This window comes from Microcaecilia unicolor, chromosome 4 (genome assembly GCF_901765095.1).
Source record: "Microcaecilia unicolor chromosome 4, aMicUni1.1, whole genome shotgun sequence".
NCBI classification, from domain to species: Eukaryota; Metazoa; Chordata; class Amphibia; order Gymnophiona; family Siphonopidae; genus Microcaecilia; species Microcaecilia unicolor.
The window spans coordinates 86,530,550-86,557,747 of NC_044034.1; the positions used below are offsets into that span (position 1 = coordinate 86,530,550).

General features: G+C 45.6%; 1 protein-coding gene across 1 annotated transcript in view; it reads left to right on the forward strand.

Annotated features, from left to right (window-relative positions):
* Positions 1–27,198, forward strand: part of FREM2 (FRAS1 related extracellular matrix 2) — a 288,273-nt gene that overhangs the window by 227,005 nt on the left and 34,070 nt on the right. Inside the window, 4 exon segments of the mRNA XM_030200407.1 lie at positions 28–331; positions 6,119–6,250; positions 6,373–6,704; positions 24,971–25,163. Coding sequence (XP_030056267.1) covers positions 28–331; positions 6,119–6,250; positions 6,373–6,704; positions 24,971–25,163 — 961 coding nt within the window.

A 27,198-nucleotide genomic window follows, 5' to 3' on the forward strand; every position in this document is an offset into this window, starting at 1 on the left:
TTAATGGACATCTGTTTCTTTCCACAGGCTTGCAGTCCCAAATACTTAGACTACGACAAGACCGGTTCAATTTGTGCTAGTGAGCAGATTAATGATACTCTGACACAGTACCGCTGGCTGGTCAGTGCTCCTACTGGCCTTGATGGTGTTACCAGTCCCATGCGAGAGGTGGATTTTGATACATTCTTCACTTCCTCCAAGATGATCACGCTTGATTCCATTTACTTTCAAGCTGGGTCTAGGGTACAGTGTGCCGCTCGTGCTGTAAACTCCAATGGGAATGAAGGCCTGGAACTCATGAGTCCAATTGTAACAGTGAATCCTGATGACGGTAAAGTATCCACCCATTACCCTGTGTTACACAGGAAGAGCATCTAATGCACCATGTTCAGGCACCATCAAAACTAATTACATAGGGGCCCTTTTACTAAGCTACGTAGGCACCTACATGTGCCCAGCGCATACCAATTTGGAACTACCGCCCGGCTACTGCATGGCCCGGGCAGTAATTTCATTTCTTACCCACGTCCACAATGGACGGGTGGTAATCGGCACTATACGCATGCTGACAGTTACTGCCTAGTTAATGAGTGAGACCTTACCACTAAGTCAGTGGGTGGCGATAAGATCTCAGGCCCAAAATGGATGTGCGCCAATTTTTATTTTGCCACACGTCCATTTTTGGCCCAAAAAAGGCCTTTTTTGCAGGTGTGCTGAAAATTGGACATGCGCGTGTCCAATACAACATGTCTACAGCAGCGCAGGCCATTTTTCAGCGCTCCTTAGTAAAAGGACCCCATAGAGATTTCTGGGAATACATTGAGGCTGATATTCAAAAAGGACATACTTGGGTAACTTTGGGAGTTACCAAGGAACCATCCACCAGATAAATTTTGGCCAAGCATGTTCATATCTGGCCAGAATTTATTTGCATATTTCTAAGAGGAGCCATTGAGGTTCCTGGGTAAGGTTTTCAGGTTAGTTGGATAGCAGCAATATTTGACCACTTTTGGCCAATTTTATTTGAATATCTCAGCTGCAGCTGTAGCAGCCCTAAACTTATCCAGGCAAATCCAGTTGAAGTGTTTGGCATCTCAGAGGTACACAGATATCTCTTTCAATATCGTGAAGAGGGTTCAGCCCTGCTGAATATCAGCACCATTATTTTTGGTTTTGATTTTGAGATTCAGGCGTTCAATACAGATAATTCATCTGTATAGTTATATCAACTGTTTATGCAGTGTTACTTACAAAGGTCATTTTAGAAAGATTTTTCCACATATAAAGCCTCATTTACACACAGAAGAGGAGTTTTATACATTTGTGTGACTGTATACTATATATGCATATAAGTACGTATACCAATAGTAACACATTTATACTCACATCAAGCATAGGTGATATACCCATGTATTCTATAAAGTACATGCAGCAGAGATACAAGACTTACTAAACTTATCTGCCATGCTATTTATAAATTGATCCTACTGGTCTACAAGGACCTTCTGCCAACAGCACTTAATTGCATTTCCAAGCTGCTTATTCTCTATTCTTCTTTCCGTTCCCTTTGATCCTCTCAACAGTCTCTCCACCTTCCATCCCCTACCATAATACACCTTGATAGTACCCGTGCTACTGCTTTTGCATATGCTGGTCCCAAACATTGGAATACATTACCTTATTACGTTAAATCAGAATCCTCATACCCTGTTTAAAAAAAAAAAACTTCTCAAATCCTGGCTTTTCAATCAGGCATTTCCCTGTTAATTTTCCTGCTGTTTATCTGACAACCCTCTTTTCTCTCTCCTTCCTTTTATTTTCACTCTCTTCCTTCCTCTAATCCTACTTTACCTGCCTTCTCCTCCTTATGAATTTTATTGTTAACTACCTATGGTCATACGGCGATTGGCGATATATGAAGTATAATAAAATAAATAAATATTCACCACAGTTTAGTAAATTTTTCAGGAAATAACATGTTATACGCATATTTACTTGTCTTTTTGCTGCAGTTTAATAGAGCACTCAGGGGTCCTTATACCTAGCTGCGGTAAAAAGAGCCCTGCGGTAGCAGTGGGGGCCGTTTTACCACAGCAGGAAAAAAGCCTCTGAAAAAGATGTGGCCATACAGTAAGATTACTCTTACCACATGGCCATGCAAGGGGAGCACTTACCGCCACCCATTGAGGTGGCAGTTATGGCTCCCACGGCAACCTGGCAGAAACAATTACCGCCAGGTTAGTGCCACACTAGAAATTATGGGATTGGACCAGCGGTAGTTCCAGGTTGCCATGTGGCAACCCTGTAGTAAAAGTGCCCTTCAATGAGTCAAGACCTTGTAGGTTCAAAAGGTGAAGAGCAAGGGCATAATGTCGCATTCTCGAGGGCCTTGGCATACTGTCAGGTCCTCAAGGCAGCACTGGGAATTGTGAGCCCTTGGGCCCCTGCCGCGGAGTGGCAGAGGCAGGCAAGACCGTCTTTGAACTGGACGTCCGGAAGGACTGGACCGGAACTCTGGACTGGAAGTAGGCAACTGAACCGGCAGAACAGGAACCGCTTCACCTGTACTTAGCCACCTTTCCGCTAGAGTTGAGCTCTAGCGTGCGGGCGGCCGACAGGACTTGTAGGGCAAGGCCGGAACTGAAGATCCAGAGGACCCACCTCGGGTCTAGGAAACACAGGGGAACAATACTAGACTGCACTAAGTGCTGCATGCAGCCGCTAAGCCAGGCACACCAGACAGACTAGACAGACAGAAGCTTATCAGGAGCAGGGACTAGGGCAGACATGCAAGCAAGGAAGAAGGGGAGACAGGGAATACCCACAAGGCAAACCCACTAGCTAGGTCGAGGCAGGTAACAGGGTAAATCCCACAGAAGATACACGCTAGCTAGACAGATACAGGAATCAGGATACATAAGAAGGGATCCGGATAAGCACACCGGATATACAAGCAAGGTACAAGGTAGACACATGGGACAGAAGGTAGCTAGGCAGAGTGGGAAACCAGATAACACTAGCTAGCCAAAATCAGGACTCAGGACCAACAGGCAAGGACCAGGATGTGCACCCAGGGAAGATGGCAGCTAGGCAGAGCGGAAAGCCGGATAACACTAGCTAGCCAAAACCAGGACTCAGGACGAACAAGCAAGGACCAGGATGTGCACACAGGATATACAAGGATCAGGATGTGCACACAGGGAAGATGGCAGCTAGGCAGAGCGGAAAGCCGGATAACACTAGCTAGCCAAAACCAGAACTCAGGACAAACAAGCAGGGACCAGGATGTGCACACAGGATATACAAGGTTCAGGATGTGCACACAGAATATACAAGCAAGGAATAGGGCAGGCTGCAAACACAGACTAAAGGCAGAAGGCTAGCAGCCCACGCAGAAGGGCAAGCAGCCCACAGGTACTGGGAACCGAAGGGCACTAGCCCACACAGAAGGGCAAGAAGCCCACAGGTACTAGACAGAAGGGCAAGCCCACACAGAAGGGCAAGAAGCACACACAGAAGACAGGCTTAGAAGCAGCGCAGCAACACACTAACCTGTCGGCCTCTGGGCATGACACCAGACAATGACACCATGCGAAGGCACTGACTGCAAGCACAGGCCTTCCTTATAAAGGAACTCACTGATGAGTCACCACCAGCAGGACAGAAGCAGGAAGTTCCTTGCCTCCAAACAGAGGCTTGACACACAGAGGAAGTGAGCCCACAGGAAGGACAAGCAGGAGCCATCTTGGATACTGGCATAGAGGAGGCGGCAGCCATCTTGGAAGAGGCATAGCCCACACAGGTGAGGTCCAGTAAGGCAATCAGCACACAGAGCCAGAGAGAAACTAAGACAGACACAGAGACAAGCAGAAGCCAGCACAGCCACTGACTCCCAGAAACAGGGTAAGTCTGAGGGTGGTCACGGCCACAGATGTGACACATAATTACTATTGAGTGAGCCTGGCACAAAGCCCAGGGCCACCCAATAGTAGGGACCAACTGCTGTCAAACTGATGTCCTCTGTCCCTGCTGTGCAGCACCTCTCTCGCTCTTTTCCTTTCCCTCCCACAGGTTGGTGTCTCTATTCTCCCTCCCCCCACCATCCTTCAATCTCGCACCAGTAACAGCAGCAGGGCCTTTTTCTCTGCCAGGTCCTGCCTCCTCTGATATAACTTCCTAGTGGGGGGGGCGTATGTCAGGAAAAAAGGCCCTGGCAGGACCAGACAGAAGCTACCTCCTTTTATCACTGCCACTGCCTGAACAAATTTGAAGGACCAAAGTGTGGGGAGAGTGGTATTAGACCCATGAAGGAAAGAGGGAGATGCCAGACCTTGGGAGCAGGGGGAGAGGAGTGAGATGGAGAGATGCTAGGCCTGTGAGGCAGGGACAAAGACTTGACCCAAGAGAAGGGGAAGAGTAGGTGAGAGATGTTGGAGAGAAGCGAGAGAGAGGGGGAAATGCTGGCCTGGAGGAAAGCAGAAGGAAGAGAGACAGATTGGACAAGCAGGAGAGAGGGGGAGAGATGCTTGACTAATGGAGGGAGAGAGAGATGCCAGAACATGGGAGCTTGGGGGATCAGGGTGAGAGAGGGAGAGATGCTGGCCCCGGGGTGATAGGTACAGGAGGAAGGGAAGAGAGAAGGAGGAAGTTGGATATGGAGAGGAATAAGCATACAGAGAAGAGATACTGGGCATGTGGAGAACATTGGTATACGGAAACAGAAAGGAGATACTGAGAGAATAAGATAGGGACACAGGAGAGATGCTGAATATGGTGGGAAGATAGGGACACAGAGGGCAGATGCTGAAGATGTGGGGAGGATAGAAACAGAGACAAGAAGTGATGCAGGACAGGAAGATAAGGGACACAGAGAGAAGATGGACTTAGAGAAAGAAGAAATTACAAAGAGAGTTAATCCAAAAGGTGACTCTGAGGAAAGCAGAAAAGAGACACTGGGACCAAAGTAATGCTCAGACAAGAAAGGTAGAAAAAAGTATTTTATGAATTTATTAATTTATTAATTGTAATATGTCAGCTTTCGGAAATATGTATCTCAGATGTCTTGCATTTTTGTTTCTATTTCTATTACTATGAAAGTTGTCTATATAGGTTTAGATTGTATTTGCTTTTTGCAGAGTTTGTTGACTGGAGCAATGAAAGGGTTCCCACTCCCCCTCCTCCCAGCCCCTAATACTTTGGGAGATATGTTATTGGGGGTCTGTCTTAATATTTCCACCTGGGGCCCATTCAGTCCTTGCTACACCACTGAGTCCTACTAGATTTGTTTATTTTATTTAAAACATTTCTTGTATCCTGCCCATCTAATAATCTGACCGGCTTTCAAAAATCATATACAAAATAAAAATTAACATACATTACTTAACAGAACTAAACACAGGCTAAAATAAATGACTGCAAAATGTAGGTTTCACGAATAAGGGCCCAGTTTACTAAGGCGCACTAGCGTTTTTAGTGCACGCTAAATTCTAGAGATGCCCATAAGAATATATGGATGTCTTTAGCATTCGGCACGTGCTAAAAACGCTAGCACATCCTTAGCACAGCTTAGTAAACAGGGCCCTAAGCCTATTGGGAATAAGAATGCTTTTAGATGTTTTCAAAATGAAAGCAGCAAGTCATTTAAATATAAATGTAATGGTAAAGTATTCCACAGTGATGAACCTGCATCCATAAACAGTGAACTCCTGTATTCTTCTGTTCTTATGTGCCTGAATGAAGGGACCTCTCAGTGGTACTGATTACCAGATCTCAGAGTGCAAATAGGTGTATAGATCATCAAGGTGGCAGCAAGGAAAAAAAGGGGTCAATATTTTAATTCTTCTTAATAAAACCCCTTTTTGGCTTGTTGCCATCTTGAAGATGTTATGTTATGTTATGTAAAGGATTTGTATATCACCAACTAGTCAATCAGGTTCAAAGCAGGTAACAATATCATCAAATCTACAATCTTAAGTGAAATAACATATATAAAAATGAACAATTAGCACATACACCTAATTGCACTCGGAGATCTAGTAATCAGTATATCTTAGAGGTCTCTTAATACCTCACTGTTGAGTTTAAGCATAAGAGAAAATCATCTCTCTCTTCTTGTTAGGACTTTGCCAGCCTCGAGTACCAGGTGTGGTTGGTGCAGAGCCATTTTCTGCCAAGCTCCGCTACACTGGACCAGAAGATCCAGACCATCCAAATCTCATCAAGCTAACAGTCACATTGCCGCACATTGATGGTACGTTCAAATCTCCCTTCACGGAGGAAGTAGGCCAGTGTGTTTTGTTTCCTGATGAATGTTAACAGACACAAGACTGCTCAGTTTTGTAGCTTGAGTACTCTGTGGTTGTATTTTTGTAGGCATGATGCCCATTATCTCTACAAGAGAACTCTCCAACTTTGAGCTCACACTGAGCCCTGATGGCACCAGGGTTGGAAACCACAAGTGTTCCAACCTGCTGGATTACACTGAAGTAAAGACCCGCTATGGATTCCTGACTGATGACATGAAAAACCCAGACGTGATTGGCGAGACCTCTCCTTACCAATACAGCACATCCCTCAGGGGGTCAGGGACCATACGCTTCTATCGAAATCTTAATCTCGAAGCCTGCCTTTGGGAGTTTATAAGCTACTATGACATGTCAGAGCTGCTCACTGACTGTGGTGGCACCATTGGCACAGATGGCCAGGTACAGTATTATCTTTTAAATGTTATATCTGCTACATCCCCTCCTAAGCAACATGGTTGTACATAGAAGAGCAGGTGAAAACTATGAAGAATGCTCTTCTGGAGTTGTTCATAGAATAGTGATTCTAATCCTCCCCAAATTCCAGAACCTCTTTCCCCTTCCCTCAATATACCCCCTCCCCTAAATCACCAATTGTCCTCCTCCATCTACTAAGACCCTCCCCTCCTCTTCATCTTTCCCTTCATCATCATTCCTCTTTTTCCTCCCCCTTCCTCCCTTCTCATGCTTTCCCGTATGGATCCTTTCTCCTTCTCATTTCTCCTCCGCTATATATGATTCCCCTCCCCACTTCTCATTCTTGGTCCTTCCCCTCGACGCCTCATGCTTAATCCTCCTTGTCTCACCCCATCCCTGCGATTTCTTCTTCCTCTCTTCCCATATCCATAAAATTCCCCAAAAGGACAAAATAACTTATTCAGCAACAAAGCAAGGTTCAATGACTATATTATTGTTATTCAAATAATCCTGTACTATTTAATATGCAAATAATTTAATTGTATGCAGTGTGCTATGTAATTGCCACCAAATTTCAGAAATTTTGCTGCTGAATTTTCTAATTCTTGCCACTGAATCTTCCCCTAAAAACATAAAGGGGCCGACATTAAGACCGTAGGAGGGAGCCTGGCTAACTCCTGTGGTCAGCGGCCAGTCCAGATATTCAATGCCAGGCCGTTTTCAGTGACCGGGATTCAATATCCGTTTTATTTTTAACCAGCTTAAAGTTGCCCGGTTAAGCTGATTTTCAAAGATAGCCGGTTATCTTTAAACCGGCTAAAGACATACCAGCTATTTAAGCGGCCAAATGTGGCTGCTTACAATAGCCAGATATGAATTAAATATTCTTGGATAGGCAGCTATATCGTGAGATATAGCCGGTCATCTCCTAGACGCTAACCGGCAATATTCAGCGGGGGATAACCGGCTATCCCCCACTGAATATCGCCAGATAGCCAATTAAGTGGCATTTAACTGGCCAGGTGCTGGACTTGGGGAGGATTTTTTATTTTTAAATTAGTGGAATTTTCTGCTTCTTGATATCTATTTTCACATTGATTTTTGTGCTGCCTGTGTCATCTAATTCTGCAATGGACTTTCTAAATATCTGTCCACCAGATTTTAAAGCTATAAATTGTCCTAGACAACATAAGAAAGGAGGAGGCCTTGTTCTGATTTATAGGGATTTCATTTCTATTAAATTAATAGATTATCTACATGACAAAAATTTAGAGTCAATGGCGTGCCAATTTATGAATCCAACTAATTGTGTCACTTCAGGTATGATTTTAATATATACACCGCCTAGCAATTGGAATCTATTTCAACAAAAGTTGTACAAGTTCATTTTTTATTATTCCACAATTTTTCCTGATTTAATAATTTTGAGAGATCTTAATTTACACTTAAAAGATATCACTGACCCTCGTGCTGTTCAGTTCATCCAGTTTCTAGGTTCTTTACACCTTATTTTAGATTGTATAATTCCTACACATAACAAAGGCCATGCATTAGATTTTCTTGCATATTCTGGGTCTACAACAAATTCTTTGGTAATTCACCAATGCCCCGATGATCAGAAGCCCCATGCTGTTCCAAACAGCACTCTAAAATTAGCGCCAGAACAGCACGGGGCAATAATGCCCCTATGATCAGAGCCAATAGCATGCAAATTTAGGCACGCTGTTAGCTCTGATCATAGGGGTAAAAGTGCGGGAGGATTGTGCCTTGAGCTCATTCCCAGGCACAATCCTCCTGCAGAAGTCCCCCCATGATCAAAACTAATAACGCACATAAATTTGCATGCTATTAGTTTTGATCATCGGGGCTTTAATTCCCTGCGCTGTTCCGGCACTAATTTTTCAGCGCTGTTCGGAACAGTATGGGGAATTTGATCATCGGCTCTTCAGAGAGCTCTCAGTTCCTATCAGACATGTATTTTACCTTTTAGCAATGAGCCGAAAACTCAACTCAATGAAATTCTACTTTGGTTTAAAGCAACAGGAATAAAAAAATTATGTAATTCAGATAATGCGAATAAATATATTAGTATACCATATTTACCTATTGATTTTTATGTCTGAAGAGAAAAGTTGAATAAATGCTTGAATAAATGAATGATTTTTGAAGCTCTCCGTACACAGCCACTCATTACTATATTAAGGCTGGTTGAATAGTCAGGTATTTATGAATGGCATAATACTTGTGTGCTTATTATTTTATATAAATGCAGTACAGTAGTGGAGGAATAGTCTAGTGATTAGAACACTGGGCTAGACATCCAGGGTGCCTGGTTTAAATCCCCACTGCTGCTCCTTGTGATCTTGGATAAGTACAGTGTGTTTTTCCTAGCTAAAAAGGTGCCAGTACTCAAATGCCAGGCCACCCTTCAGGGCTGGGGTGATCACAGAGGGACCCACCCCACAATAGCCAGGTCCCCTGCAACCAGTCACAGAATCTATGACAAGACAGAACTGGTGTGTAGAGCCTGAGCTCTTTCATTAAAACTTGGGGATCATGGGTCAATTTTAGCAGACAATGGAAAAGGTACCAGTACTCAGTACCTCGAAGTACCCCCTCAAAAAAAGCCCTGGGTAAGTAACTTAGGGACTCTTTTAGTAAAGGTTAGATATGATGCTAATACTTTCTACACTACTACCCATTTTGTTTCCATCTGTATATCTGCACTTGGCCCCTCATCTACATGGTTAGCTGTATTGTAGAAAAGCATTAACATCATATCTATGTTATTTGAATGTTCTAATGAGTGCTTATTAGGTATTTCATTGGTATTTATACTGACAACATATTATATCTATGTTATTTGAACATTCTTCCATGCTGTCTATTATGGTATTGTTTGTATTGTATTGATATATTTCTGTTACATGGTCATTCTGCAGATCTGTTAAATGTGTATGGTTTTGATACTGTTTATGGTAGTCCTTTTATGAGGTTTTAACCTGCTGTTTCCTTCATGTAGTGGGTCCTTTTATTAAGCCATGCTAAAAAGTGGCCAATGCTGCTGTCAGCACGTGGGTTTACCATGCACTGCGGCCACTACTAGTCTTCAGTAAAAAGGCCGCATTTGCTATATCCCGCATTAATGGCCGTGCGCTAATTTCCCAATTAGCACGTGGCCATTACCGCAGGAGTCCATACTGCCACCTCTTTACTTGGCAGCAAGGGCTCCCACGCTAATCCTGCGGTAATTGGACAGCATGTGGCAATCTGCCCATGCCACCTCATCAGCGCAGGACATACCTACTCTCTACCCATGGACACGCCTCCCGCGCTGAAAACTAAAACATAATTTTCAGCATAGGATTAGCGCACTACCACAGGATGCCTCAGCACATCCTGCAGTAGTGTGCAGTAGCCACGTGCTAATGCTACCGCTTTTAGTAAAAGGCCCCCTAATTGTATTTATGTTTATATTTGGTTGTTTTTACTGTTTTTATGTTGTTAACAAAATTGTAAGTATTATGTTAAAATGTACCTGCTGTTCACCTCCTTGGGCAGTCAGTAAATCCTAATAAATAAATAAAAAATCATAAATGCTAAAGGTTAGCACATACTAATGAAATTAGGAATATTATGGGCATCTACAGGGTTAACATGTGCTAAAAATGCTAGTGCGCCTTTGTAAGCAAGGCCCCTAGTGTACCTTAATGTAACCCACCTTGAGCTACTACTGAAAAGGTGTGAGCTAAATCCAAATAAAAAAAAATAATAAAATGCCATGTCATTTATGGATTGCAAATTTTAACTGCACTCCTCATTAGGATGCTGATATAAAGCTAAAGGGAGATAATAAAAACTAAGGACCCTGTTTACTAAGCCATGCTGTAGATATGCTAACATTTTAAGTGTTCGCTAAAGCTAGAGACATGTCTCTAGCATTAGCGCGCGCTAATTTTTAGCGTGTACTAAAAATGTTAGCGCACCTACAGCATGGCTTAGTAAACAGGGCCTTATATGTAAGTAAGTCAGGAGCTGCTGGGCTGATCCTTATGGGACCCTAATACGCTCATAGAAATATCACGCGAATGTAGCATAAAGAACTGAAGAGTAGATTCAAGAGATGGGCACTGGCCCTGTTAGAAGGTACATTTTCAATATTTAACTTAGCTGGCTGCAGGGGCGTAGCCAGACAGCATATTTTAGGTGGGCCTAGGCAAGAAGTGGGTGGGCACCAAGTGTCCTCCCCCACCCCACACACCAAAAAAATATCTCAGCTGGCGGGGAAAATGCTTTTCCCCTCCTTGGCAGTCTGCAGCAGGCATTTCTCTGAAAATTGAGCATGTGCAGGTACCAGTATCGTGGAGAGCAGCATTTTTGTTACCATCAGGGGGAAGTCTTCAGCTGGTGGAGCTTGGGATCCCCAACAGCTACTGCTAAACGTGTGCTACTGTTGGTTGGGCCTGAGCCCTAACTGGGTGGGCCTCGGCCCACTCAGGCCCACCTGTGGCTACGCCACTGGCTGGCTGTAATTTAGCCAGTATTTTCACCGCTGAGCATCTTATCAAAAATGTACCAGCTGCAGAGGAACTACCTCCATAATTTCTTAAATTTGGCAATAAATAGAAATAAAACAAACACAGAAAAGAAAATAAGACGATACCTTTTTTATTGGACTAACTTAATACATTTTTTTTATTAGCTTTCAAAGATAACCCTTCTTCTTCAGATCAGAAAACGGGCAAGCAGATATTTTCAAAAACAGATCAGCGACTCACCCCAGCCCTGATCCTCACACTTAACTCTCCTCTGACTGACCAGTTTCACACCCACACACCCCCACCTTGTTCAGCAAAGTTCTAATCTTCAGAATTCCCTGGCACACCACTTCCCTGCCCCTCCCTCATCTACTAGAATGTTTCAAAGCCTGTACTTGTATATTCAGACTATTCAGGGTTTTATTTATAGTGCAGGTTCTGCAGAAAGCTGAAAGGATATTCACGGGTCACTTAGCCCTTCTTTTATAAATCATAGTTTGTTTTGACTTGCTAAAGGCTGCTCATTCATTTTCACTTCAAAGGATTTCTTTTTCCTGGGTTCACCAGAATTGCTTTAAAATAATTGAATAGAGCAGCAGTAAAGTTGAGTGATGGTAATGTTGTCATCATTATTTTGCATTGCTTTACATCTTAATTATTACTATCAAATTACCAGTACTCATGGAGAGACTCAGTTACCGGAAAATTAGAATGACTTTTACAATGACACAAAAATCCTTAATAGAGCAGCGTCTACGATCCATATACCCAACCTCAAAACCGCAAACTTCAGAACATATCATACTTTTTTTCCTTTGTTACCTTTCATGGCCTTTTCATCCCAATCCACCCTAGCTGGCATTCTACTTCCTTGTTGCACTGCCTTGAGGTCATCAAGATAGGATCACAGTCATTTCCCGTTCTTGTTCGGTGCTTTATTGGTGTCTCTCTCTCATAATCACATCCCCTTGGAGTTCTATATCCAAAATGCATGACTATTTTCTTTTTCGCCACTGAGTCTTAGCAAGTCTTAGCTACCAATCATATATCATTCCTCATTTGTCTACTGTTTGAGAAGTGTACACTCTTGTACAGATATTATGATCCACCAGGTGTAGAGAACATAAGAATAGCCATACTAGGTCAGACCAATGGTCCATCTAGCCCAGTATCCTGCTTCGATTAACAAAGTAAATCAGTGCTACTTAGCTTCAGCATGAAGATTCACTTTGTGGGACCGCTAGCCGACATGCGGCATGTTTCACAATAGCTGGTTCAGGGTTCAGTCTATTTTCCAACACACACTCACCATATCTATATTCGTTTTAGTAATCGAAACGATAAAAATGTTTTTGAAGAAATAAGATGTTTGGATATAAATTCTTAAAATGTGAGAAAGTTTAAATCATTCTTGACCTGAGAAGAGGCAGGCGAATCAAGGGTAAAGTGACCTTTGTGAAACAAGTCGCTGCTGAGGTGTAAAGAATTCACATGAGCCTGCTTATTTCTTTAATACCTATATTAATCATAAAACCAAGTGTTGGGTTACAAAGAGTGAGTGGCAACAGGGTGGGTTTAGGGTGTGGAAAAAAAAGACACTAGGCTTCCCCTCTGCTCTACTGAGATGTCTGTGTGGCCAATTTACTAGGTTTCTTCTTGTGCATTTTTTCTCTAGGACATTTTTTTTTAATGGTACCTGAGCACAAACATCTGGAAAATAGCAATTTTCAAAACCAAAAAATTGTTTTTTTTTCTATTTCAAAAATTGCTATATTTGGGATGAGATTTGTAGACATTTTCAGCAAAGTGGCTACAATTGGACTTGGGCATCATATTGAAAACTAGTATAACAGGCCCTTTTCTGGCACAAATGAAATGGGCGCTAGCAAGGTTTTCCTCAGAGTGTGTATGTTTGAGAGAGTATGTGTGAGAGAGAGTGAATGTGCAAGTGTGTGTGTGTGAGACAGAGAGAGATTGAGACTGGGTGCGAGTGTGTCTGTGAGAGAGAGAGTGTGTGTGTGTGAGAGTGTGTGCCAGGGGCCCACGCCCCTTCCTCCCAGGTCCAGTGTCACCCCTTCCTCCGTGTTCCAGGGTCGTCCCCCCACTTTTTTTTTGTTTCCTAGTTTTTGTACAGGTGGTGCATTCCCTCCCTCCTCTCCTCTCGTCCCTTCCCCGGAGTTCCAAACTCTTCTCCTCCACTGAGTGCCAGACACCCCCCTCCCTCCCCTGAGTTCCAGGCCCCCTCCCTCCCTCCTTCCTTCCTTGCCCCCTCCTCCCCCCCCGAGTTCCAGACCCCCCTCCCTCCCTCTTGAGTTTCAGCCCCCCTCTCCCTCCCTCCCTCCCCCCTGGGTTCCAGACCCCTCTCCCCCCCCAAGTTCCAGGCCCCCCTCGAGTTCCAGACCCCCTCCCTCCCTCCCCCTTGAGTTCCAGACCCCATCTCCCTGCCTCCCTCTGATTTCTCCCCCTCCGAGTTCCTGACCCCTGGATCCCCCTGCCGCAACCCGCTCGAGCCTGCACACAGGACGTCAGATGCACGCTCACAAACAGATTAAAACTTGTTCAGATGATTCGTCCACACCGCGCGGCCGAGAAGAGGACCGGCTGGAGGGGGTTGGGGTCCCCTGCCAGCACAGGTACGCGACGGCGGCAGGGGGGAGGGTTGGCGGCGGGAAGGGAGGCTTGAGCGGGTTGCGGCAGGGAGGTCCAGGGGTCAGGAACTCAGAGGGGGGGTCTGGAAATCGGAGGGAGGGAGGGATTCTTCTGCCACTGAGTCAGCTTCAGAACTTTGGAGGTGCGAATTATTATATTAGAATACCCCTCTATGCCACTTAATAGCATTTTGGGAAAGGGGAAAGGGACTTCATATACTGCCTTTCTGTGGTTATAATCAAAACAGTTTACATACTGTATACAGGTACTTATTTTATACCTAGGACAATGGAGGGTTAAGTGACTTGCCCACAGTCACAAGGAGCTGCAGTGGGAATTGAACCCAGTTCCCCACAATTAAAGTCTGCTGCACTAACCACTAGGCTACTCCTCCACTTTAGAGCAGAAGCACACATAAGTGGTACTTATTCTGCAGTTATGCGCATTTTATACAACATTTACACTCCTAAATTAAAATAAATTTTCAGCTGAAAACTTTGGCTCCTAAGTTTGTCGTAAAATAGCACATAAATTTAGGAACCCAACTTTTTTTTTTTGTATATCGAGCCCCAGAAACGTAAGGAACAAACTCATTAAACTCAATAGCGCGTTAATCATAAGTCCTATAAATGGTGAAAGGCTCACATGTTTCCTACGACACACAGCTTCAATAATCAGTACTATGGTTTATCTTTCATGATGGAAAAATCCAGCGGTAAGGACTAGGTCATAAAAGCCACCTCCACTTACTGCTGCCAATACAAAGGGACAATCAGTTGTGCAAACTTTGCCCCTGATGTCCTGCAGTCCATTTCTTGAATGCAGCAAAATCATGTGTTCATGAGTTGCCACTCCAGCCTATAAAATAATTATGAATGGATCCCTTTTGCACATGTGCAAACCTGGGAAGAGTAGGCTTGTCCACGGTGTAAAATCCACCACTTGCCACCTTTTATTCCAAACATTTTCTCTTTCATCAGAGGACAAGAAGGCAATTTTTTTGTCATTCTGCCCAGTTTGACTCAATTTTACTTGCTGGGTGCCCCTAACATGGGCAATCCCATTTTGTCATGCTGACTCCTTCACCCGCCCGTAAATCTGGGCCAAAGGCAGCTCAGCAACCATCATGGTGCTCAGTGAGCTGGAGAGAATGGAAGCTTTGAAGGGTTGACTGAAGGCCCCTGCCTGTCCCCCTGGAGCCAATTCACTAGGCATGGACAGGGCAGGGGCCTTCAGTCAACCCTTCAATGCCTGCCCAGCTACCACCTGCACCATCCCCATCCCCCAATCAGCACGCTAATGTGTGTGGTGGGGAGGGAGAACTAAATGGTGTCAAATGTGTTCTTTTGAGCATGTTTCTGGGCAGGTACCTGCACACTGCTCAGGTTATGGGATTCCCTGCTCATACAGAAGTCAGATGACCCCTTTATCATAGATGCCCTCTGTATCACTGCCATCACCTTCAGCTCCAACAGTCTAGAGCACACACTTATCTGATTAGTGTCAAGGACTTTCACTTAAATAACACACAAGAATATCTGCATATTCCTAAGACCATGAGTGCAAACTGGTAAGTCCTTGCCTTCCTTGGCTCATAGCTATTACTAAAATGGAAACTCTTTGTGAAGCTGTCAGCTCTCAGGGGCGTAGCCAGACCTCGATGGGAGGGGGCCAGAGCCCAAGATGGGAGGGGCACATTTTGGCCTACCTCCCTGCCGCCCCCACTGCTGCCGCCCTCCTGCCACCGCTCCCCCCCCCCCCCCACCCTGCCACTGCCACTCCCCCCACACTGCCACTGCGAGGGTACCTTCGTTGAGGTTGACGGGGGTCCCCAACCCCCGCCAGCTACTACTACTACTACTATTTAGCATTTCTATAGCGCTACAAGGCGTACGCAGCGCTGCACAAACATAGAAGAAAGACAGTCCCTGCTCAAAGAGCTTACAATCTAATAGACAAAAAATAAATAAAGTAAGCAAATCAAATCAATTAATGTGAACGGGAAGGAAGAGAGGAGGGTAGGTGGAGGCGAGTGGTTACGAGTCAAAAGCAATGTTAAAGAGGTGGGCTTTCAGTCTAGATTTAAAGGTGGCCAAGGATGGGGCAAGACGTAGGGGCTCAGGAAGTTTATTCCAGGCGTAGGGTGCAGCGAGACAGAAGGCGCGAAGTCTGGAGTTGGCAGTAGTGGAGAAGGGAACAGAGAAGAAGGATTTATCCATGGAGCGGAGTGCACGGGAAGGGGTGTAGGGAAGGACGAGTGTGGAGAGATACTGGGGAGCAGCATTTGTCCCGCACTGGTCTCACATTGCCTGGTGCCCTGTCCTGTTTTCAGTCGCTGTGCACTGAGACCAGCTTGGGACAAACGCTTTAGCGTGTGGGGGTTGGGGACCCCCACCAGCCAAACCAGGGACCCCCGTGGCCCCCCTGTAGCTACGATATAACAAAAGAGAGGGAACGAAGTACAAACTAAAGTCCATTTGGATACAGAAAGTGAAAGTGCCTTGGTGCTTTGTAGCTTTTACTATATGAGACGTGGGGTAAGGAATAATATATTGTAGAGGAATATATTCGAGTTATTCCCCAAGTTTTCCACGTCATCACTGTGACCCCTGAAGCAGGTGCTAGTCACCGAAACACGGCCCGTGTCGGGTCTTTTTGTCAAGGCTCATTCATTAAAGAACTGTGTTCCATTTTTAAAGGCCCGTGGTGGGGTTCCCCCTGTAGCTACGCCACTGACAAAGCTTTGAATCAGTCTGAAGTATGACACCTGTGGTCATCGTCTAACATCATAATTTATTTATTTAGATTTCGCTCACACATTTTCACTAGTAGCTCAAGGTATTTCCATGTCCCCAGAGGGCTTGCAATCTAATTTTGTACCTGAGGTGATAGAGTTAAGAAGCCATTTAACTAAAGCTTAGCTTTAGCACGCACTAAGTGTTAAGAAGCCCGTTTTCTACCTATGGACTTCTTAGCATTCAGCACATGCTAATTTCACACTAAATTGCTAAACTTTAGTAAAAGTGATTTTGTCCCTAGCTGTCAGCCCGGTGCTCTAATCACTAACCTACCTCTCCACTCCACCTCCATTAATAACAAGAAATCCTGACTTCAAAACCACAGGGTGAAAAGTCACCTAACGCTCCCCATTCCACGAAAAGATTAGAGGAATTAATTAGGGAAACCAGGCCAATCGGAGCAAATGCTGTTGAGTGTAGATAGACAGTGCACCTGTGATGTGTCTCCATAGCAGCAGAGCGGCTCCAGGCAGTCGGCTGCTTTCACAAGTGCAGCGCCATGTTAACCTATGAGCAGCTGAGTGCTTTTGCTAGGCCCCTGCAGACATCTTAAACACAGAGCTGCCTCAATAGAAGCAATGCCGCTTTTCTTCTGTTGAAAGGCCATCTGATGACCTGTGCTAATGGAACTTATTCTAACCCCCAGCCCCCCCCCCCCCCCCTTCTTCAACCCCTTATCCCTCCAAGTAGTACCACCAAGAGAGCATTCACAATTCAGAAGAGTGCAGTTAAAATAAGATCAAAGACGTGTTTATAGATGGGTTTTGTATATATTTACTTATTATTTTGGCTAACCGCCTCTCAAAGACAATAGGTAAAACTGCTCTTAGGACATTCGTTGAGATTTTTCTGATACCGAGCCATTTATAATCCTCGTAAAGGCTAAAAAAATAAAAAGAACCCATATTTTATCAAATGAGAAATATGCCTAAAATGAAATCTATTTATATAAATATATGTTCCATCTGATTAGAATCCTCATTCCAGAAGTTCAAAACTATCTATTCACTACTGCTTTTGATTGTCTGACTGTGGGCAGTTTGGACCATTGAGAAACTGCAGTCAGTATCTCTGCTTTCCTATCCTGAAATGGAGTTCCTTTCCCTATTTATTCATTTTAATATGATTTGATTTTTTTTCCTAAACCGCTCTGCTGTGTCCTAAGGAAGGTTGGTATATATCTAAAAAACCATAAATCATATGCATCAAAAAAATATAACATATGATATATACAATGGGATATATACGTCTAAAACTGGAAAATGTGCATATGGCAAAGGGTTGTGATCCGGGTGTGTTTTGAGTGGGATTAGGGAGGGCCAAAAAAATAAATGTGCATTGTACATTTCAGAAGGGAATGCACGTCTGAGTCCAGAAAGATTTAGATTGTGATGTACAGCTGCTACCCAGGGGCATCTAGGTTTCAGACAGGTCCTCATTTTTGTTCAGAGCTCCACTGCAGGTATAAGATGTCACCCCTTTAAACCCCCAGTGGTTGCTGTCCTCCTGAATGTATAACTAAAAAGGGACATTAGACTCTGTGGCAGCTTAGGTGGCTTACCGCTCACTAAAAAGGAACTACCGCCGGGCTACCGCAGCAGCCTGGTAGTAGTTCCCACCCCCAGCACGCCATCATATCCAGTGCTACAAAAAAAAATTTTTTGTAGCGCCAGCGTGTACCGTGCCATGTGCTGCCCAGTTCCCACTTGGTTAGCACAGGAGCCCTTACCGCCATCTCAATGGGTGGCGGTAAGGGCTCCCCCCCCCCCCCCCCCCCCCCCCCCCCCCCTGAAATGGCCATACGGTCATTTGCCGCACGGCCATTTCTTTAAAAAAAGAAAGACTTCCTTTTTACCCACTGAGGTAAAAGGGGGCCTCAGTGCTTATCAAAAACATGCACCGATGCCAGCACAGGCCCCCGTTTGCCACAGCTTGGTAAAAAGGGCCCTCTTTCTAAAATAGCTAATACATGTTTATGTTCTACCACATAAACATGTATGTTGGCAATTCAGACAAAAACAAAAGGGCAGCAAGGTGTCTAAAGGTGCAAAATCAATTTTATTAAAAGCATGAGTGGTCTTATTTCAGTGGCACAGTGCGTGCATCAGGGGCAGAAGTGGTACAGTTTAGAAGGTAAAAATATATTCACCAGTGGTTTGTTTCTACGTTTGTTTTATTTTAATGGTATTGCTAATTTGATTTAGTGGTTTATTCATTGTGTAGTTTGCTTTACTCATAGGTGAATACTTAATTACCAGATTCATAATTTGATTTTTCGTATCTGTTCCTGACGCAGGCGCTGTGGCGCCGAAACATGTCAGGCTTTGTGTAAAAGACTGATTTTGAAGTCTAGGTATATACCCCTGAAACCGCTCTTGTTCGCATTTTAATAAAATTGAATTTGAGCCTTTAGACACTTTGCTGCTTTTTTCCTTTACTGAATTTGGGGGCCCTTACAGAGCAGCGGTAAGCCCAACACAGGCTTACTACACGCTAATCTGGAACTACTGCTGGCCAAATGTGGGTGCCATGCTACAGAAAATAGCTAGATATTTTTGAGCACGGCGGTAATCGGGCAGTGCTGCGTACTACCCTGTTACCGCCAGATTAGCATGGGAGCCCTCAATGCCACCTCAGTGGGTGGCATGAAGTGCTTCCCCCAATGGCCACGCAGTAAATGAAATCTTACCATATGGCCATGTCATTTTTTGGCCTTTTTACTTGCAGCAAAAAGCATCCCCGCCGCTAGTGCAGGGCCCTTTTTACCGCAGTTTTGTAAAAGGACCCCTTGATTTGCACTTGGGTTTTGCCTCTTTTTTATTGATAACTGTTTTCAATTCAGGACATAAATATTTATGTGCTTGACCCCGTTAGTATTTTAGATGTTTATTGTTATAAAATCGATGCTCCCGCCACATCTAACTGGTGCATTAAATCCATTCCTGGATCGATTTTACAACTGGCACTACATCAGCAGATCCTGTTCTAAATTACTGTTGCCCTCTACTGGAAAGATTGGGGGGGATTTCACCCTTAATCCCTCATTGGTTTATGCCCCCCTCCCCCCCCCCCCCAAACACCAAACCAGCAAGTTTAACAGGTTACTGTGACAGCATCAGCAATATAACCACTTATGTTTCTAAGATAACATCTTACTTCTTCAATTTGATTTGTCGAGCGCGTTCGACATGGTTGACCACAATCTCCTTCTTACGTTACTAGCTGAATATGGTGTTGGAGGTACTGTCTTGGATTGGTTTCGGGAATTTCTGTCTTGCCGATCCTATCGGGTCAAAGTCCAGTCCACTATTTCACCATCTTGGAGATCTCACTGTGGAGTTCCTCAAGGCTCCCCCCTATCGCCTACCCTCTTCAACATCATGAAGAGCAACAGCCCTTTTCAACCATGGCCTGAATCCCTACATCTATGCTGATGATGTGACTATCTACATCCCCTTCTGATCTTCCTTAGCTGAAATCTCAGCAGAAATTCAGAACAGTCTCGCCATTATGGTCAATTGGGCTAACACATTTAAGCTTAATATGGAAAAAATGCATTTCCTCATTCTCTCCTCCCAGTTCAAAAAGTCTATACCGGGCACGGTTGCTGCGCTGGACTTCTCCATCCCTATCGCAGCAAGTTTGAAGCTACTTGGGGTCATTTTGGATTCCCACTTGACTCTCAACCTTCAAGTTTTGTCAATTACGAAGCAAATGTTCCTTTCCATGAGGTCCCTTAAGCGTATCAAGCAGTTCCTACCATTTGACTTATTCAGGACTCTAATCCACTCCCTCGTATTGAGCCATTTTGACTACTGCAATGGAATTTACACCGGCTGCAAAGAACACACCCTTAAGAAACTCCAGACAGCGCAGAACATGGCGGCGAGGCTACTATTTGGCAAATCTTGGTTTGAGGCAGCAAAACCCCTTCATGAGAAGCTCCACTGGCTCCCGATTAAAGAACGTATCAAATTCAAAATCTGTGCTCTTACCCACAAGATTGTATACGGAGACGCTCCAACTTATAAGTACAGCCTGATTAACCTCCCTCTCAGACAGTGGCGTTCCTAGCCTCGACGACACCCAGGGCGGATCGCCGATGCGCCCCCCCCCCCCGGTTGCAGCGCGCCCCCTCCCGGCGAAATGACACCCCCCTGGGTGCACGCCACTGGGGGGGTGCCGCGGCGCGCGCCTGTCGGCTGCGAGTTTGCTACGCGAAATTCTCTCATTCGCTGCAGCTCCCTCCTTCTGCCCCGGAACAGGAAGTAACCTGTTCTGGGGCAGAGGGAGGGAGCTGCAGCAAATGAGAGAATTTCGCGTAGCAAACTCGCAGCCGACAGGCGCGCGCCGCGGCACCCCCCCAGCGGCGTGCACCCCCCCCCCCCCCCCGGCGAAATGACACCCCCCTGGGTGCACGCCGCTGGGGGGGTGCCGCGGCGCGCGCCTGTCGGCTGCGAGTTGCTACGCGAAATTCTCTCATTCGCTGCAGCTCCCTCCTTCTGCCCCGGAACAGGAAGTAACCTGTTCTGGGGCAGAGGGAGGGAGCTGCAGCGAACGAGAGAATTTCACGTAGCGAACTCGCAGCCGACAGGAGCGTGCCACGGCACCCCCCAGCGGCTAGCACCCGGGGCGGACCGCCCCCCCCCCCCCCCCCCCCCCCCCCCCCCCCCTTGGTACGCCACTGCTCTCAGAAATTCCGAGAAGTCGTCCCGCACCTATCTCAATCTCCACTTTCCTAACTGCAGGAACTTAAGATACAAGCTACTATTTGCCTCCTCTTTTTGCTTTATGTGTCCCCATTACTGGAATGCACTACCACCAACGTTAAGAGAGACAGCCGATCACAGTCTGTTCAAGAAGTCCCTAAAGACCTACCTATGTGATCCATCATACTCCTCTGCTGCTTGATCTCCTGCAATCCCGCATTCCTTTCTCCTGCTGTTTCCCTCCCTTCCCCTCATCTACCTTATTCTCTGTTAGTACTAGAATTAATGTGTTGTTCTTTTCATCAACTGCTGTAAGCCACATAGAGCCTGCCTTAGTGGGATTATGTGGGATATAAATGTTCACAATAAATAAATAAGATTGCAAAGATAACCAGTTTACAATCTTAGAAACATAACCGGTTATATAATGTAACATAGAAAAACATAGAAACATAGCGAAATGAAGGCAGATAAAGACCATATGACCTATCCAGTCTGCTCCTCCATGCCATCTACTCTCCCTTTCACTCCCTTAGAGATCCTATGTACTTGTCCCAAGCTTTCTTGAATTCAGGTACAGTTTTTGTCTTCACCACCTCCATTAGGAAGTTGTTCCACAAAGTCACCACCCTTTCCATTAAGATGTATTTCCTCGGGTTATTTCTCAGTCTGTCCCCTTTCAACTTCATTCTATATCCCCTCATTCCAGAGCTTCCTTTCAGTTGAAAGAGACTTGCCTCCTGTGCTATATACCGTATTTTTCGGACTATAAGACGCACTTTTTCCCCCAAAATTTGGGAGGAAAATGGGGGGTGTGCCTTATAGTCCGAAGGTAGATTTGGCTGGCTGGCAGGCCGCCCGCCCTCCGAGTTCGGGATCGCCGTCAGGGTTACCTCCTCCTCCCCCCCCCCCCCCCCCCCGGCCCTGTCACCACTTCTCCCTACTCACGCGATCTTCCCTGGTGGTCTAGTGACGTCGGGGCAGGAAAGAGCCCCCTCTTTCCTGCCCAGCGCGCTGCTCTCCATCCTCCTGTATGCAGCCTGACGGTCTCGGCGAGACTTCAATTCTCGGCGGCCATTTTGAATCTCGCCGAGACTGTCAGGCAGCAATGCATACAGAAGGATGGAGAGCAGCGCGCTGGGCAGGAAAGAGGGGGCTCTTTCCTGCCCCGACGTCACTAGACCACCATGGAAGATCGCGTGAGTAGGGAGAAGTGGTGACAGGGCCGGGGGGGGGGGGAGGAGGAGGTAACCCTGACGGCGAATCGGCGAACTCGGAGGGAGGGATTCGGACAAGATGCACCGGAGCACCTAGGTTTTAGAGGAGGGAAAAAGGAAAAAAAAATTTTCCTATTTCCCTCCTCTAAAACCTAGGTGCGTCTTATGGTCCGGTGCGTCTTATAGTCCGAAAAATACGGTAGGTATTTAGACTTTTCTATCATATCTCCCCATTCCACCTTTCTTCCAAAGTATACATATTGAGATCTTTAAGTTTGTCCCTATACACTTTATGATGAAGACCACTGACCATTTTAGTATCCACACTCTGGACTGACTCCATCCTGTTTATATCTTTTTGAAGGTGTGGTCTCCAGAATTGAACACAATATTCTTAGGGCCCTGTTTACTAAGCCATGCTAGAGCTGCGTTAGCATTTTTAGCGCACGCTTACCATGTAGATGCCCATAATATTCCTATGGGTGTCTACACGGTTAGCATGTGCTAAAAACGCTAGCGCACCTTAGTAAACACGGCCCTAAATGAGGTCTAACCAGAGTCTTATACAGGGGCATCATCACCTCTTTTCTCCTACTGGCCATTCCTTTCCCTATGCACCCAAGCATCCATCTAGCTTTCACCATCACCTTTTCTACCTGTTTGGCCACCTTAAGATCATCACATACAGACACACCCCAAGTTCCACTTCTCCAAGCACAAAAGTTTTTCACTCCCAAAACTTTACCATTCCCTCAGGTTTTTGGAGCCCAAATGCATGACCCTAAATTTTTTTTTACCAGGCAGCACCTCATGGTGCTGGCATGCAGCGGCTCCATCTCCCTGCCTTATCCGAAGCCTCTGTATACCCACATCTCTCTTTTTTTTATTTCTCTTTCTCCCATCACGGTCGGCGGTTAAGTTGGTGGTCAGGTCCAGTGGCGTACCAAGGACGGGGCGGTCCGCCCCAGGTGCACGCTGTTGGGGGGGGGGGGTGCAGAGAGCAGCCGCGCGCCTGTTGACTCCGCTGGTTCCCTGCTCCCTCTCCCTGGAACAGGTTACTTCCTGTTCCGGGGCAGAGGGAGACAGCAGAGTCAACAGGCGCGCGGCTGCTCCCAGCAGCTAAAAATGCACCCGGAGGGGGTTGATGCACCGGGGGGGATCATTGCGCCGGGGAGGGGGGTCGTGCTGCACCCGGGGGGAGGGGTGCGCATTGGCGATCCTCTCCCGGTGGCAGCCGACCTAGGATCGTCACTGGTCAGGTCAGCCCCCCCACCCCTTTCTCCGTCTCAGGGTCTCATTTGGTGTTTCCTCACAGCACTGGCACAGCGTGGAACAAGATGAGGGATTCAACAGCTCCTACTCGTGCTTGCTTACAGCGGTTCCTTCTCCCTGCCTCACCCAAAGCCTCTGTAACAGGAAGTTCCACCCCCTCTGACAGAACTTCCTGTTACAGAGGCTTGGAGCACAGAAGACAGGGGGGCTACCAGAGCATCGGAGAGGTAAGGTCCCGTAAGAAAACAAAAAACAGGAAGTAACCTGTTCCGGGGCAGAGGGAGGGAGCTGCAGCGACTGAGAGAATTTCGTGTAGCGAACTCGCAGCCGACAGGCACGCGCCGCGGCACCCCCCTCCCCAGCGGCGTGCACCCAGGGGGGTGTCATTTCGCCGGGGGGGGGGCGCTGCACCCATAGGATGTGGTCGCACGGGTTGCCGGCGTCATGTTCGAGCACCGTGTGCTCCGCTGAGCTGTTGGCGTTTCGAGGAGTGCGGGCTGCGGTCGCGTTTTCTGGAGCAGTGCTCCGCCATCGTCGTCATGACGTAGTGACGCGAGGGCGGGGCACACAGCAATGGGGAAAATGGATAGACCTTTACAGCGCCTCACACTTCCGGTTGACAGTAATGGGCCAAAACGGATATCTCTGGCGCCTCACACTTCCGGTTGAGGCTTCATTTAGAATGTTGGGTTTGCAAATTATGTCCAGAAGGGGCGTGGCTGGGGGGCGGGTATATGAGTGACAGTGAGTGGTGCATGAGTGAGAGTGAGTGTTGCTGACAGCCTAGCCTTCAGTGTTTCCCTCCCACAGAGTGAGCTTCAGAATGTTACAGGTGAGAATTATTAATATAGATGTTCCAATCAGAGTATATAGAGTACTCAGTAAATTAGAATAAAATCGGTAATCAATACATTTCAGGTGCTGAAATCAAGGGTAGTGAAAAGCGTTCAATAATGACAATGTGATAAAGTAACCAAAATAAGAATAATTCAATGTTAACTAATTCTGGTACAAATGCTTTGCCTGATTTCAGTGCCCTAACTAAAGCCATTCCTTTACTGTTGACAGGTCCTAAACCTAGTGCAATCTTACGTGACCCTGCGTGTTCCACTGTATGTATCCTATGTTTTCCACTCTCCGGTGGGTGTGGGTGGCTGGCAGCACTTCGACCTGCAGTCCGAGCTTCGACTCACATTTGTGTATGACACTGCCATCTTGTGGAAGGATGGAGTCGGCAGCCCACCAGAGGCAGAGCTGCAAGGTCAGTAGTGGGATGACATGTAAATCTGATTCTTCTTAACCTGTCTTTATGGTTCAGCACTGATGAAACACTGAGAGGATTACAGGAAACATGAATTTAAACAGCTGTTTTGCTGACCTATTGAAGGGAGTGTACTTTTTAAAAGCTAGTCACATATGAAATAACTGAGTCCAATCAAAAGGTATTGCCTACAACCTTTTTCTTTACATTTTGTTTCTGTGTAAACAGTGAAATGCTTTTATCAAGGTTTTATGGTGACATACCAAATGAATCTAGTAATGCACTGTTCTTCAATGCATGACTTGTGAGCTAATGGTAGCCCCTGAGGACCTCTAAGGCAGCCTCTTTCAACCCCCCTAGATATCCCCTGACCCTCCCCCTCAAGCACTCCTCTGACCCTCCAATCCCCTACCCATTTCCAAAGGCAGATCGATTCTATCTCTAGCACCGCCATCTTTACAGGTTGGCATACACATGGGCGGAGAATGGGTGGGACTCACACATTCACCACTTGTTGAATATTACAAGTTACATGTGTATTTCTGGCATCTAGGCCAGAGAATTTACATTAGCTCTATGACTGACACTCGAGCCTAACTACATATGCAAATATATACTCGGTTGTGCTTGTATTCTGTAAGGGAAAATAGGCACCTACTTTCCTTTATATTTATTTATTTATTTGTTACATTTTTTTCTCCTACCTATTTGCAGGCTCAATGTGGCTTACATAGTACCATAGAGGCGATCGCCAATACTGGTTTGAGCAAATACAGAGTGAGGTTGTGGTAAAGTAAGGTTCATGTGTGACAGACACATTGGGGAATCATAAGGAGGAAGAGTTAACATATGTCCAGTACGAGCTTTGGTTTTGTTGTGCTGCTGGATTAAGGCATTTAAGTCGGATCGTTAGGGTATGCTTTTTTGAACAAGTTAGTTTTTAGTAGTTTCCGGAGGTTCAGGTGGTCCTATGTTGCTTTCATGGTGTTTGGTATTGTGTTCCATAGTTGTGTGCTTATATAGGAGAAGCTGGATGCATAGGTTGATTTGTATTTGAGTCCTTTGCAGCTTGGGTGATGGAGATTTAGGTATGTTCATGTTGATTTGGATATCTAACTAGGATCCCTTTTATCGATTTGCCCTCTCTAAGACTAACTATCAAGAGCTGAACTCCCTGCATCACGTCAAAGCAAATTGATACTGACTACTTTTGAAGAAAGGCGGGAGAGGAGAGATATTATGGAGACATTTAAATACTTATGCAGCATAAATGTACAGGAGGCGAGTCTCTTTCAATTGAAAGGAAGCTCTGGTACATGGCAGTATAGGATGAAGGTGAAAAGGGATTAACTCAGGATACTTCTTCAGGGAAAGGGTGGTGAATTTGTGGAACAGCCTCCCAGTAGAAGTAGAGGAGACAAAAACAGTATCTGAATTCAAGACAGCTTGGGACAAATGCATAGGATCTCTAAGAGAGTGATTGGGAGATGCCATGGATGGGCAGACTGGATGGGCCATATGGTGTTTATCTGCCTACATTTTTCTGTGTTTCTAAAGTACACCACCAGTCACATTACAATGATGGTATAAACTAAAAAAGGGTAACCAGATAGTGATAAGAGTATGGAAGAATGGCTGGTATTTTTTCACTCAATAAATAGTTAAGTTCTGGAACTTGTTGCCAAAGAATGTGGTTACAGCAGTTAGCATAACTGGGTTTAAAAAAGGTTTGGACACATTCCTGGAGGAAAAGTCTACATTTGGACCAAGGGCTTCCTAACCACAAGAACATATCCAGCAAATCATCACCGTGGAAAGCAGACTGTGGAGTACCACAAGGATCACCGCTATCACCGATCCTCTTCAACCTAATGATGACCCCACTAGCCAAGACCTTATCCAGCCAAGGCCTCAACCCTTTCATATATGCAGACGATGTCATAATATACATCCCTTACAAAACCAAACTGACAGAAATCACTAACAAAATCAATCTCAGCTTGAAGAATTGACACACCAGACTACACCCTTCCTA